This window comes from Lissotriton vulgaris, chromosome 12, assembly GCF_964263255.1.
Source record: "Lissotriton vulgaris chromosome 12, aLisVul1.2, whole genome shotgun sequence".
NCBI lineage: Eukaryota > Metazoa > Chordata > Amphibia > Caudata > Salamandridae > Lissotriton > Lissotriton vulgaris.
Genome location: NC_141700.1, coordinates 610,899,020 through 610,914,546, shown reverse-complemented (window position 1 = coordinate 610,914,546; position 15,527 = coordinate 610,899,020). Strand labels below are relative to the sequence as shown.

General features: G+C 48.1%; 1 protein-coding gene across 1 annotated transcript in view; it reads left to right on the top strand.

Moving 5' to 3' along the window:
• The window catches only part of PMFBP1 (polyamine modulated factor 1 binding protein 1), a 1,903,249-nt gene that overhangs the window by 970,943 nt on the left and 916,779 nt on the right, over positions 1 to 15,527 (top strand). The window contains exons 22-24 of the mRNA XM_086945556.1: positions 8,853 to 8,936; positions 9,522 to 9,689; positions 9,951 to 10,193. Coding sequence (XP_086801682.1) covers positions 8,853 to 8,936; positions 9,522 to 9,689; positions 9,951 to 10,193 — 495 coding nt within the window. The remainder of the gene's footprint in view (positions 1 to 8,852; positions 8,937 to 9,521; positions 9,690 to 9,950; positions 10,194 to 15,527) is intronic.

Genomic DNA, 15,527 nt, shown 5'->3' with positions numbered 1-15,527 from the left:
GATCCAGGTCGAGGTCTCGTGAGGCGTCGGCCTCGAAGTCTTCGTCTGACCACGCTTCCGGTTCTCGGAAAAAGCATAAGAAGAGGAGGCATGAATCCCGTCATCATTCAGGGGATAAGTCTGGTTCAAGATCAAGGTCTCCCAGGAGGGTGAAGTCGAAGGTGATTCCTCCACAAGTGTCGGATCATGAAGGTGAGGCTTCGCCTTCGGAGTCGGTGGCCCATTCTCCGACTCCGGTTCCGACTCCGGCTCATTCTCCGACTCCGGATGACGCTGATGGAGTTCCTGTTGAGGGAGAGTCTTCGAATCCTGTTGGAGAAACAGATTCAAACCTACCTCGTGGTCATCCTGAGCATCCACCATTCCCGACACCAGGTCAGGACCCTTCCGCGTTTTTAAACGCGATGTATGGTGTTTTCTCTAGATCATGGTTCCCCTCTGGTGCGCCTTCGGGTCCCATGGGTCCTATGTCCTTTAATTTGGGTGTTCCTCACTCATATGCTCCGGCTCCATTCATGCCGTACATGCCAACCCCGACTCCGCTGTGGCAGTACCAAGCTCCACCTTGGTTGACGCCGGTATCGACGCTGGCCCGCCCGAAGTCGGTGACTCCGGGTCCGACGTCACCGGCTCCAAGCAAGTCTATGGATCCTCCTTCCAAGCCCTCGGATTCGGTTCCGAAGTCGGCTCCGGCGCCGTCGGATTCGGCTTTGGATTCGGCTGCACTTCGAGTTAAATTCAGGTCTCGAAGAGAAGCTCAACGTCTGCTTGAACAACAGAGGGTTGATGAGTCTTCTTCTGACATGGAGGAAGGTGAGCTGGATGGGGGTAGTTTCGACGACCTGGCAGAGGCAAGTGGTCTCGAGTTTTCCCCGGAATGGTCTTTGCCTTCGGGATCTGATGCACCCTCCAGGGATGTTCAACCGTATCATGTAGTCATGAAGAAGGCAGCTGGACTTTTGGGTTTGTCTTTGCCTACTGTCAAATTTAAGTCGAATTTACTGACCGAGGTTCTTCATTCTCCAAGTTCAGCAGTGGAGCGTTTACTTCCATTTAATGAAGCCTTAAAGGAACCCATTATGGAGGTATGGAAAAAACCTTTTTCTGCTCCTGCAGTTTCCAAAAACGTGGCTAGGAGATATAGGGTGGCTCCTGAGGACCCTGCATTCTTGTCATCACACCCGTCTCCTGAGAGCTTGGTGATTTAGGCTGCATGTTCTAAAAAGTCGATTGGGGCTTTTCCGCAGGTGCCTGGTGACAAAGAGGCCAAGAAACAGGACCAAATTGCTAAAAAGACTTTTTCTTCGGCTAGTATGGCACTGAAATCTTCTAATGCCACTTGCCTTATGGGAAGATACATTCATGCTCTAATGGACTCTATGCGTTCATTAATCCCTAAGGTTCCTGAGGATAGCAGAAAAGACTTTGAGGAAGCCTTGTCTGACTCTCAAGCGGCTGCCCGTCAAGTCATCCAAAGCGGGCTTGATACTACGGATTCAGTGGCAAGGATCATGGGCACAGCGGTTGCCACTAGGCGTTCGGCCTGGTTGAAGTCATCCGATTTTTCAACTGATGTGCAATCTGCTTTATTGGATTTGCCTTTCGATGGTGAGGGGCTCTTTGGAAGGAAAGCAGATGCGGCCTTGGAAAGATTCAAGGACAGCAGGGCAACGGCTAGATCTCTTGGCCTTCAGGTCAGAGGTTCTATGACCAGGACAGCAGCAGCAACAACAGCAGCAGCAGCAGAATACCTTGTATAGATCATACAGGGGGAAGCAGAGAGCACGTCTTCGAGGGCGTCAGCCCAATTCCTCCTCCACCTCCACCAACCCCCCAGCCACAGAAAAGCAGCCCTAGATCCGCCATTCAGGATCATGTAGGCCCAGTGGGGGGCCGGCTTACCCACTTTCTACGAGATTGGGAATCGGTTACATCAGATCTTTGGGTTCTCAATCTCGTAGAAAATGGGTATGCCCTTCCCTTTCGGGAATTCCCTCCCATTTACCCTCCTTGCCAAGGGTATTGCTCAGAGGAACATCTGTTTCTCCTTCAGGAGGAAGTCCAAACTCTAATGAGGAAAGGTGCGATAGAGGTGGTCCCAGAGCGGGAAAGGGGTCAGGGATGCTACTCCCGGTATTTCCTGATTCCCAAGAAGGATGGCAGGCTTCGTCCTATCCTGGATCTCAGGATCTTGAATTTTTACCTGAAGCAGGAGAAATTCAAGATGCTCACCCTTGCTCAGGTTCTTCAGGCTCTGCTGGAAGAAGACTGGATGGTGTCGCTCGACTTGCAGGATGCGTATTTCCACATCCCCATCCTGAAGTCGCACAGGAAGTATCTCCGTTTTACGGTGGGGTCGCAGCACTATCAGTTTGCGGTCCTTCCGTTTGGACTTACTACTGCGCCTCGAGTCTTCACCAAGGTGATGGCAGTGGTGGCGGCGCATCTCAGAAGGTCGGGGATTCCTGTATTCCCCTATCTGGACGACTGGCTGATCAAAGCGGAGTCGTCGGAGATTGTGCTTCATCATCTGCAGGAGACATCCCAGTTGTTTTACAGGTTGGGTTTTTCGTTAAATGTACCCAAATCTCACCTGGTGCCCTCCCAGCGCAACCTGTTCATTGGTGCTGTACTGGACACAACTGTATGTCGTGCATTCCCTCCTCCTCAAAGGATTCGCGACATACAGGAAATGGTCCCTTTATTTTACAATGGAGCGGTTGTTCCGGTCCTGAAGGTCCTTCGCCTGCTCGGTCTGATGGCTTCTTGCATTCTCCTGGTCAACCATGCACGCTGGCACATGAGGGCACTCCAGTGGTGCCTCCGCAGGCAGTGGTATCAGCACAACAGAGATCTCGGGGAGTCAGTGAAGATCTCCAGAGAAACTGCAGCGGATCTGTCTTGGTGGGGCGTGGAAGGCAACCTGTCTCAGGGGAAGCCTTTTCATCTGCCTCCTCCGGTGGCCACGGTGATAACGGATGCATCCACTCTAGGGTGGGGTGCTCATCTGGGGGATCTGGAGGTCAAGGGTCTTTGGTCTCCAGAGGAAAGGTTGCTTCACATCAACCTTCTGGAATTGCGGGCGATTCGTTTAGCGCTCAAGGCCTTCCTTCCTTCCCTTCGCGGTCAGTCAGTTCAAGTCCTGACGGACAACACGACCGCGATGTGGTGCATCAACAAACAGGGAGGAGTGGGATCGCAGTGTCTCTGCAGAGAGGCTCTGCGTCTCTGGTCCTGGGTTCAGGACCATCAGATTTGTCTGATGGCAAATCATCTGGCTGGAGTTCTGAACGTTCGAGCAGACGGTCTCAGTCGGCAGTTCTCTACCGACCACGAGTGGAGGCTTCACCCGGAGGTGGTTCTCAACATCTTTCGGATGTGGGGGACTCCTCGGGTGGACCTGTTTGCCACTTGCGAGAATGCTCACTGCCCGTCATTCTGCAGTCTCCAGTATCCGATGCAAGGAGCCTTGGGGGATGCGTTTCAGTTGAGTTGGGGAGATCAACTCCTTTACGCGTTTCCTCCCATACCCTTGATTCCTCGGGTTCTGAGGAAGATTCGCCAAGACCGGGCCCAAGTTATATTGGTCGCCCCAGATTGGCCAAGAAGGGTGTGGTACTCAGATCTTCTCCACCTCTCCTCTCACCGGCCGCTCCGTCTCCCTCTCAGGGCAGACCTCCTCTCTCAGATGGAGGGGCAGGTTCTACACCCCCACCTCCAGACATTACACCTTCATGCCTGGAAATTGAGCGGGGCAACCTGAATTCCTTTTCCCTCCCGCCTGACGTTGTGGATGTCATCTTATCCGCCAGGCGTGACTCCACTAAGTCCATCTATTCCTATAGATGGTCGAAATTTGTTGAGTGGTGTAGGGAGAAGTCTATTGACCCTGTGAGAGCCCATTTGCCTGAAGTTCTCCAGTTTGCCCTTTCTCTGGCACAACAGGGGCTTGCTGTTGCTACTGTGAAGGGCTACCTTTCGGCGCTGTCAGCTTTTCTCTGCTTGCCTGACCAGCCGTCTCTTTTTAAATCTCCCGTGGTCTTGAGATTTTTGAAGGGCCTCACAAATAAGTTCCCTCCTTCACCTTTTATTGTGCCTCAGTGGGATTTGAATCTTGTTTTGTCCTTTCTGATGGGTGCTCCATTTGAGCCTCTTCACAAATGTCCCATGAGGCTTCTTACTTTTAAAACTGTCTTCCTCGTTGCAATAACCTCGGCAAGGAGGGTAAGTGAGCTTCAAGCTCTGAGTTCTAAGCCCCCTTTCCTGACCATTCATGCTGATCGAATGGTTCTCAGGACCAGGGCTGCTTTTCTGCCTAAGGTGGTGACTCCCTTTCATTTGAGTCAGTCCATTTCCCTCCCTTCCTTTTATCCTCCCCCTCACCCTTCTAAGGAGGAAGAGAGACTGCACCGTCTGGACCCTAAGAGGGCGGTTTCCTTTTACTTGGACAGATCCAAGGATTTTCGTTTGGAGGACCAGCTTTTCGTTGGGTTTGCTGGTTGCAAGAAGGGAAGAGCGGTCCATAAAAGAACCCTATCAAGATGGATCGTTCTCTGCATTAAGATCTGCTACTCTTTGGCCGGTAAGGAACCTCCAGAGGGTATAAGGGCTCATTCTACAAGAGCTAAGTCTTCGACCTCTGCGTTGGCTAGAGGTGTGCCTGTTGAGGATATTTGTAGAGCGGCAACTTGGTCTTCCCTCCACACTTTCGCGAAGCATTACTGCTTGGATACCGAAGTCAGGAGGGACGGCCACTTTGCGCGCTCTGTCCTTCAGGATTTCCTGGTTTAGAAGAGTGGACACCCTCCTCCGGGAGTGGGGACTGCTGTGGGACTCTATTCATAAGGTGAGGAATCCACACGGCAGATGTATCTATCAGAAGAACAAGTTACTTACCTTCGGTAACGCTTTTTCTGGTAGATACAATATCTGCCTGTGGATTCCTCACTGACCCACCCGCCTCCCCGTTGTCCACTCTTCTATGCCAGAGTTATTGTACTGTAATGTATATTTATTTTGTTGTCAAGGAAATGTATCATTTGCTTTCCTGCATTTGCTTTACACTGTGTGTTTTGCCTTGACTATTGTATACTGTGTATACTTTGTATATATCTACTGTCATTGGTCCGTCCGTGTGCCTCGATGGCACGGAAAAAAGGGCGGAACTGATGTCATCACGCCGGCGTGGGCCTATTGTAGGCGTCGGTGATGTCAGCGGAGTCGCGAGCGATGTCGTGTCTCTATGACGTCCGAGTCCACGTCGGCGCGAGGCTACAAAAGAATTTCCGAATGTTGCTGACGCAAGGGGGATATTCACAAGGTGAGGAATCCACAGGCAGATATTGTATCTACCAGAAAAAGCGTTACCGAAGGTAAGTAACTTGTTCTTCACGACATCCATGATAGAGCACTGGGAACAGGCAGGAATTAGAAGCAATGGCTGATTTATACGCAGATGGTGTCCTACCAACGTTTGAGGGGCTACGGGCGGGCACAGGCGTGCCAGCAGGACAGTTCCTGCTACACGCATCTATAGTACATGCGTATGCAGCAGTTTGGGGGGACATATCTGAGGAACAATACTTACACATCATGGAAGGAGGAACACATTTGATAACACTGGCTAGCACAGGCACTGCTGACACACACTGTCTGTACCCTCCAGCCATTGAGAGAGAAATGGGCAGCAGATAGAGGCAGGGACTGGACAGACAAGGAATGGGAAAGGATCCTAGAAGGGCCCAGCAACATCCCAAGTAACTCTTGATTTAAGGTCATACAACTTTACATTACGCATAGAGCATACCTGTCGCCGGACAGAATAAACAAATATTTTGGCTCTGACACATCGGAATGTCCACGCTGCTTACTGGTGGGAGCGGATATACTTCATATGCTCTGGGCATGCCCGAGGTTACACACTTATTGGACGGCGGTGACGACATTGCTAGCGAAGGGGGCCTAGGCGGAACTACCGCACATGTGGGAGGCCTGCCTACTCGGGTTGTTTAGGAGAACAAAACATACAAAGGTCCACTCAAGGTTCTGGGACTTGGGCCTCATTACCGCCAAACGGCTAGTCACCAAGCGCTGGAAAAATAAAGATCCACCACAACTCAAACACTGGCACACCTCTTTTGACAATTGGGCGATCGCGGAGGAGGTGACCCTGTACAGGGGGGAACAGCAGGCCTGAGGGCCATACCAATAGCACAAATGTGGGGAAACATACTGCAGACTTTCCGACAGGCATACACTGACCAGGACAACGCTCAGGCACCGTCCCCTAATGGTCTTCCCATGATAGCAACGCAGTAGAGGCTGAGGCCTAAAGTGAGCGATGAAACAGGGGGAGGCACTTACGCGCTACGCCCCCGCTGCGACCACCGACCGCCTTACATCGCTGTGTTGGGCTGAGACCCCCCACCCGCAGTGCGCTGCTGAGTGGTGCTACCACACAACGCCCCTACCCCGGGGGAGACATCCCACCCTGAACACCGGACCCCAACCGGTAAAGATACAAGATCACACCCGCATTGCGATGCACGGACACAACGCCTGCTCACACACCCTGCTGAATACGTCTTGATAGCGTATCCCCCTCACTTTATTTTTCTCTTCTTTTTTTTCTTTTCTCCTCCTCCTTCTACATTATATAATTTATTCTTTCTCTTTCCACTTTTGCCTCGCATGTTTCACAACATGGGAAGGAGCCTCACCCGAGTTCCCACCTAAGTACTTCCCTCCCCCGTACTTGTTTAGACCATACTCCTGGTCCCCCTTCCCAGTTACCCCAGTTAAATGTTTAGCAGAGAGTTGACACTGGGACACCTCAATTATTCTGGTGGCCAACAATTAAGGCATAGTCGCGCGACAACACTGACAGTGACTACTGGCACGCACGCGGAAAGTCACGGGAGCACCCCATGCGCGGGCTTTGCGGGACACATCTACAGCCACGATACACAGTGTGGAGTGGGTGGCCCGGGACGGCTGCCTATGGGCGTGCCTACATCATGCCGCATGCCTGGTACAGACGGAAGTGGCGTCACTGCTAACCTAAACCGCCTGATACTCTCGCGAACCACAAAATAAGGCATGACTAAGCAACAATAATCATTACTCAGACAAGTTGGAGGTATCAACTTGACTAAAACTGGCACAACACTCAGTGAAGATAATGAGCATGAGCTCACACTGTAAAAACGAGAAATTGTTAAGTGATCTTTATGACTCATTACTACCGGTACCACTACCTGAGGCATGAGGCTAATGCAATGAGTAATACTACTGATATATAAGTTTAATGCATTCTCATTTACTGTATTACAGAGCACACCAGGGCTATAAAAAACTGTGACATGACATATCCGGTAGCCCGTCATTTTCAAAAGAAACATAAAAGTGACAGGGATTTGCTTAGATTCTTCATATTGGACCATGTCCCAGCACACCCAAGGGGGGGTGACAAATTAATGATGTTGCGAAGACTAGAGTCTCGCTACATCATTTACTTACAAACAAAGCACCCTGAAGGCCTGAATACCCATGAAGAACTAGCGGTACATCTGGGAAAATGAGTGGTCCATAAGATGTGGAATGAATTATGGCTGTATGATGATCAGTGTAAAAGTAGGGAAAACTTAGTTAAGATGAAATACGTATGGAATGTATACAAAGTAAATGTAATGATTGTATTTATATGCGGGCATATGTTTAAACTTGAAGTGAACGAATTGTGTAAGGACAATGCCCATTCAGGGCGAGATTGAAGGACGAATATTGGGGAGAGTGTAAATTGGTCGCAAGCCCATCTAGGGCGCTATTGTAATGTATTGTAACATTATGATGATTTCATATAATGTTTACCAATAACTATGGATGAACTGAAATGTTTCGTTTTTCTATAATAATGCAATGGTGAACAGCCGGCTCAAAAAGACATACATGACCATGCCAAGATGGCGCCTACACTTTTGTTGATTCGTCCTCTCTCTATGTCGGACATTACCATGTGTGCATGCAAAATAAAAATGGCTGCCTCAGACGTGCATTTGACCATCGAAAAAGGCAAAACGCCGAAACGCCTCTGGTCGCTGTGGGTTTTTATAATAAACTTTAAACCCGCTCCTGAGAGTGCTTTCTCTTCCTTTGAAAATACGAGGCGAGACGGAGCTTCTATATATATATATATATATATATATATATATATATATATATATATATATATATATATATATATATATATATATATATACACACACATGTATATACGTAGCGAAGTTACTGAATAAACAAGACTGAATGGCAATGCTACACCTCTGTTGTTTATAAATATATATATATATATATATATATATATTTATATATATATATATATATATATATATATATATATATATATATACATATACATATATATAGATGTTTACTTTTCATTGGTGAGTTGTTGCAACAAGAGGGGGTTCCTCAGAAGGGAGGAGCACTGTGGAGATATGGAGGAGGAGAAAGGAAAAGGAACATTGTTTGAAAATGCTAGCATTCTGCTCCTTTGGAAGGCAGAGAAGTGAAGGAGCCAGATACATCTGGCTAGGGGAGAGTTCCAAACCCTTAGTGCATAGGAATCCAAAATAAATTCTTTTGGTTCCACAAACATAAATTATTCCTCGTTGGCATAGGATTTGAACTGTTTAGCTGCTCCACACATTCACCTTTCCTTTTCTGATCCACCTCAGTGATTCATAGAATTTTATTGTATATTTTGAGGTCTCTCCTGCCTACATACTGGTATTTTTCAGCTGACATACCCAAGTTCATATATGTTGTCATTTTAACACAGTGTACTTTTCCAGGTGACCAATCGTGATCAAACTATTTTTAAGCTCCAAGGTGATCTAACTGCTGTGGAGGAGGACTTGAAAGAAGGAAGAATAAAGGTTTGTACTGTTCTGATGAGTTCCCTGAGTGAATCTATCTATGTTTACTTCCCCCTTTAAAATCACAGTCTGATTAATGCCTTGTAGAGTAAAGATCTTTTTAGCATGTTAGTGCAATCCTGAATCCTGCTTCTTATCTCCTAACAGATTTCAAACTATTATAGATAAGTTGAACCCCTTTAAAGATGTTATATGTGAAAGCGAAATTACGTTCTTTTAATGTCTTTTACCTTGAACACAATTATGTCCAGTACCTTTTAGTACATGTTCCAAGCCTTTCATACCATTAGGGAATGCTGTACTCAAATTGGTTTGAAAATGTTGCAAAATCTTGAAAAGATACTTATCACAATACTTGAACTTGAGGAATGATATCAGCAGGTTAGGGTATGCCACAATTTGCCGGTTTTAGAACACTTAAAATTGGTTTACTGATTGTTTGTAGTTCTTCATTGAAATGACTCAAAGTAATACATATTAGGGATCAAGGGTTCTAGAGAACCCATTGTCACTGGAACAATCCTCTTAATCAGGAGCCTTCCTGGGACATTAACAAATATTGAATTTTTTTCTTTTCATTTTCAGTTGGAAGAGAGCAGTAGAGAGGTGAGCAACCTGGGCTGTAAGATCAGAAACTTGCAGGATGATTTAAGCAGCTTGCAGGAGCTTTGCACTGAAAAGGAGAGAGTTGTTGCTGAAATGGAACAACAGATTCAGTGCCTTCAGTATGAGAAGGAGATCTCCCTCTTCCAGGTGAGCATTAGCAAAGGTTTGGTGTGTTGCAGGGGTGGCAGACATTTCCACTACCGCCATGGCTTTAAGCTTCCACTGTGCTGAGCAGTTTTTTTTATCACAGCCGTGTTCCGGAAATGAAGGGTGGTTGGGCTAAGGATTGTATAACAACAACCCAATAGCATCCCTTAGTCTGGGGAGGGGTTCAGGTTTTGGGGTTTACTGAATCTCTCCTATTCAGGGTATATATTATCTCTTTCTTTTACACTTTTTTTGCCCCAGAGTCAGAGGCAGGATGCTTTACTGCAGCAGCTGAGGGAGGAGCTGGAATCCTGCCAGCAGTCACACCAAGCTGATCTGGATCGACTGAAGAATGAGAGTGCCCACTTGCTGCAGGAGCTGAATAGCTGCCAGGAGAAGCGTCAAACTTCTCTTGGTGAGCTACAGCATTGCAAATCCACTGTGGAGAGGCTGAGGGCTGATCTGGAGCTCTCTCAGCAACTGCAACAGGAATTGGAGGAGGAGGTAGGAGGAAAATAAGGCGTAGGAGGCTACATTAAACTGGTGGGAATCCTAAAGGGTAAGCCTAGGGAGATCACAAACAACTCCCTATATTTTAGACGAGATAGGGCACTCTAGGTATCACTTTAGAATTTTTTACACCACATTGTAGTAATTTAAAAAAAAAACATTTCTAGTATTGCAAAATTGGTTCTAATAGCTACAGTTTGTTTTTATGTCTGATCATGTGAACCTTATGCTTTTTTGCATGATTTATTAATTGTACAACTCCCTTGAAAGTTACATTAATTAATTCTGTATTTCAAATATTGATCTTTATAAAACTTTCAAGCAAAGCAATAGTTTTAAGAGAAGTTTAGGATAGCTCGACAACAACCGTACTATGCTTGTACACATATATTTTAGTCTCTTGAAATACGCATGTAATGTAGATGTTTAACTATTTATTGTCCAAGATATGTTTGACATTTGGTTTACTTGCATTATTAATCGATTATTGGATCAAGAATAAGTACAAATTCATGTTGACGAGACTAGAGGCGATTTCGGAACGGAGTAAACATGGAGCACAGTGAAAGGTGTTAGAGGAAATATATATGCGCATTCCATCTTAAGAATCCTGAATGTTGACTCTAAGACGGGTAAAATGCCAAATCCAATAGGTTTGTGCGTCTTAGTACCAAATAACAGCGGAGTGGATTGTCAAAAGACCTCATAAAGGCCTATATGAGGTTTGATGACCATCATGATCAGCAACTAATCCCTAAATCTGCTTCTATAGGTTACTGTTACCTTAGCAGATTCTTACTTTGATTTATCCCTCCCATAGGTGGGGACCCCATAATACTTTTAGCATGATTATATGAGCCTGGCAGGGCCCTACAAATGTCTGGCAGCCTTTGTTTTTGTTTAACTCTGTTTTATTGAATTTCTGGAAAAAGAAAGATAGACACAATACAGGTCTCTTGTATCCCCATTTTGGAACAATGGAGGCGGGCCCTGAATCCAACCCCACCTCCCTGCGTGTGCCATGATCTTGTGGTAAGTAGATACCGTGTGTAAGTATTGCTAGATGTTCACCCTTCAGGGGTTTCTTCTGGTGCTGACTTATCTGTGAGTCGTAGGAGGGGAAGATATTTTGGGCATGTGATTTCGTTAAATTCCATTGCCAGCAGGGATAATAAGGGGTGCAAAATAGTGTCAAAGGAGGCCGTAGAAAGGGTAAGATTGGCTTGTATACGCTCCATGCTGATAACAAATCATAGCTTATGCAGCCAACCTGTGTGCGTGTGACGAGTCTGTGTTCCCCAAAGCGATAGGATATGTTGAACAGCCGCTCCCTTAGCTACTTCATATGTCTCCCCCTGAGTGACTTCAGTGGGAATGTGAGTGCAGTGGGTAGCCCTAAAAGTGTATAGGTTGGAAAACGGGGAATTTCAGTATCAAATTGTTTGCCAATGTCATTGAGGACTGCCGTCCAGTAACCGGCCACCTTCCTGCACTCCCATAAGAGATGAGTCAGTGTGCCCTCCTTGTTGCAGCCTCTCCAGCAGGTAGGGCTGCGGTTCGGGCTACCCCTGTTCAATCTGACCGGTGTTAAGTACCAATATGTTGCAACTTTGACTTCTGCTTCTCTGCTAGCCATATTCCTGGCCACGTGGTTCGCTCTGTAGTATATGGCCTGCCATTCTTTGTCCAAGAGGTCTCTCCCCAACTCCATTTCCCATTGTTTCTGACCGGCCGAAGGCCCCGAGGGAGCTGGAGGACAAATCATCTTATAAAGCTCTATAATCAGCTTTCGATCGACTGTTTAGTAATGAGCCATTTCTCATAGGCCGTCAGCTTCCTGCCTACCAGGGGCATACCTCTGGATGTGTCAACCAGTGTCTAATTTGGAAATATTGGAAGCGTTTCGGATCCTTAATGTCGTCCAGCTGTGGTAGCACGGAGAGCTGGAGGAACCCGTTGAGATCGAATAGATGGCCTGCGGATTTGCAACCCGACGTACGCCACTGCGAAAACGCGCGCCTCTCCGTCCCCGGTTTAAATTCAGGATTGTCGAATAAGGTCGTGAGCGGGGAAGGGAGTAAGTCCCCTCTTAACCGCGACAATATCCCATACGTGCATCACTGTGTGGGTGATTGGAGATTTGTTGAGGCAGACCAGTCTGTCAGGACGCCTTAGGAAGGGTATCTTCCAGAGTGATGGCTGTGCCATCGCCCTGTCTTGGAAGAGCCATCTTGTCTCTGATTCGGCCGGCTCCACTCCACCAGGTATCGCAATTGCGCCGCCTTGAAGTATTGTAGTTTGTTAGGGATCCCCAATCCGCACTCATCTGGAGGTTGGTGGGACAGGTCTCTGCGCATCCTTGGTCGTTTTCCGGCCCATGTGAATTGTTGCACTGTCTCCTGCAGGTTGCCTATGGTTCCCATGGGAGGGCTAACCGGAATGGTCTGAAAAATGTACAGTACTTTAGGTAAGAAGGACATCTTAACCGCTGCGATACGGCCGAGCAGTGACAATGGCTGTTTCTGCCATCTCCTCATATCTCCTTGTATTTAGGAGGTGAGGTTTGCGTAGTTCAGAGTGACCGTCTGGTCCGTAGGCGGTGTGAGGACTATCCCCAAGTACGGGATCATGGCATGGGGTTGCAGGCCTCCATATTCAGAAGATGCGCCGCTTATGCTGTTTGCGTTGCAACCCAGAGGTAGTAGCATCGATTTCCCCAGATTCATTTTAAGGCCGTACACCCTCCCAAATGCCTCTAATTTCCGCAGAACGGCAGGCACTGACCTCTTGGGTAAATCTAGCGCCACTAAGATGTCATCTGCGTATAAGCTAATTACGTGTTGCTCCCCTCCAAAGGGAATGCCTGCGATATTTGGGTTGTCCTGAATCCGCTGTGCTAGGGGTTCTATGAAGAGGGCAAAGAGGAGGGGCGACAGCGGGCACCCCTGCCGCGTCCCTCGCCTAATGTCAAACATCCGTGAGCTAACACTGTTAACGCTTATCGTTGCCTTTGGTTTATCATAGCAACTCACAACCCAGGCACGAAAGCGGTCCCCGATATCGAAGTGGGCCATTGTTTTGTCTAGAAGACCCCTATCTACCTTATTGAACGCCTTTTCGCCATCTACAGACAGTAACATGGCGTCCATACCTATGTAGTGGGCATTGTCTACTAGGTGCATGAGGCGTTAAGTGTTATCGCTGCATTGTCTGCTCGGAATTAAGCCAGATTGATCTGGTTCAATGATGCCAGGCAACCGTGGTCCAAGTCTAGATGCGAGGACCCCTGTAAAAAGTTTTAAGTCTAGATTGAGTAGGGAGATCGGCCTGTAGGCGGCGCAGTGGGTGGCGTCTTTACCTGGTTTGGGTAAGACTATTATATCCGCTTCTAGCATATCTGTAGGTATGTAACCGGGTCCCTGAAAAGAATTAAAAAGGCGGGTTAAAAACGGCGCTAGGAGTTGGCAAAAGGTTTTTATAAAAACCGGCCGAAAAGCCTTCCGACCCTGGAGATTTCAGAGGCTTGAGGCGTGCGATCGCGCCGACTACCTCTTCTATCCTGATAGGCGCATCTAGCGTGGCTGCTCCGGCTGTGTTGAGAGCTGTCATCGCTATGTGACGTAGGTAGGTCTCTCCGTCTTTGCCTCGGCTATCTGGTCGTCGGTCCCCACCTCCTCTCCCTGAGCATTGCGGATGGTTGTGATTTTAGATCTTTGAACTCTGGCTCTGAGCTTGCTTACGAGGAGACACCCTGTTTTATCGCCTCCTACATAGTATGTGTTGTAGCTGCAGGGCTGTGTATTCGGCCCTGTCCAGGTCCAGGCCTGCTAACTGCGCCCTAGCGGCCTACAGTTGCCTCCATATCCTGGAAGCCCAGTGCGACTATGCCCCTTCTCGAGTTCAACCACTTTAGCCGTGAGTGTTTCCCTTTTCGCTCTCTGTATTCTGTCGCCGAGATGGCTATCAGTTCCCCCCGCACTACTGCTTTAAGAGCCCCTCATAGCGCGGTCATGGGTGTGTCTGGCTTATCATTGGTGGTGAGGTAGTCAGTGATGCTCTTGTGTAACTGTTGGGACACCCCTTTTCTTTGTTGTAGGGTCTCTCGCAGTCGCCACCTCCCCCAGTCGTCTTAGTCTGGGGGACAGTTATAGTGACTAACACTGCGTCATGGTCGGATAGTGCGGCTGGAGTGATGTCCACTCCTTCGACTAGCGTGTTGATTTCGTAAGTTCCAGTAAAGTGGTCTAACGTAGCGTACTTGTGGTGCACATGTGAGTAGAACGAGTAGTGAGTACTCTGAGGATGTGCCTCCCGCCATAAATCCACCAGTCCCCTGCGGACCATCCAATTTTTCCCCACTGTCGATATTGCCCCCGTGGAACCAAAACGGTGGCCTGATCTGTCCGTGTCTAGGTCCATGACCATGTTAAGGTCGCCTCCCACCAGTATGTACCTTTCTTGGGGGGTCAAAACCTCTGACATGGCACCCCTGAAAAAAGCTTTCTGATTTGAGTTAGGGACGAAGAGGGATCCAATGACTATGGGAGTGCCCCCCTCCCTCACATTGTATGACAACAGCCTGCCTTTCATTTCTGCAACTTTATCACCCACCGTGCCCTGGAAGTGCCTTGCAAACAATATAGCCACCCCTGCCTTCTTGTCAGTAGTGGAGATATAAAACTGTTGAGGAAATGCCCGGGATCTCGTTCTATGCCAGTCTTTGGACAATAGGTGCGTTTCTTGCAGGAGACAAATCGAAGCGTCGGAGTGCTTTAAGTATGACAATATAGCTAGTCTTTTAATAGGATTATTCAGCCCCTTTACATTAAGGGTGATAACTTTCAGGGTAGATCTCATCAAAGTGGCTGCGTGAAGAGGGACAGCGTTGTCATTGGGAGTCTCCCCCTAGTAAGCACCTCTTTTGGATCTTCTCCATATGTGGCACACCGGTTCCTTCCCCACCCCCACGTTCCCCTTCCCCCCCTTCCCCTTCCCGAAGCCGAACAGCCCTCCCAAACTGAGTCCCTTCCCTGCTACTCCACTAGACACCCCCTCTCCCCCCTCCCTAACCCCAACTGAACATTCCCAACAAAGTACCATAGTCCAGGTCCAGCTTACCAAGGTCGCAGGCAACTGGTGAGTAATGAGGAAGAGCGTGTAACCCCGACAACCCCGGCCCCCCACCACCCACCTCCCCAGCCAGATGTGAGTCTGTGCACGTGTCCCCCCAAGTGCGAATCCAGGTTATTCAGGAAATGAGGTGTCTCGAGTCACCGCTTCCAGGGCCGACGCCCGCTCCTGCGACATGGTTGTCTGGTCAGGTTTCAG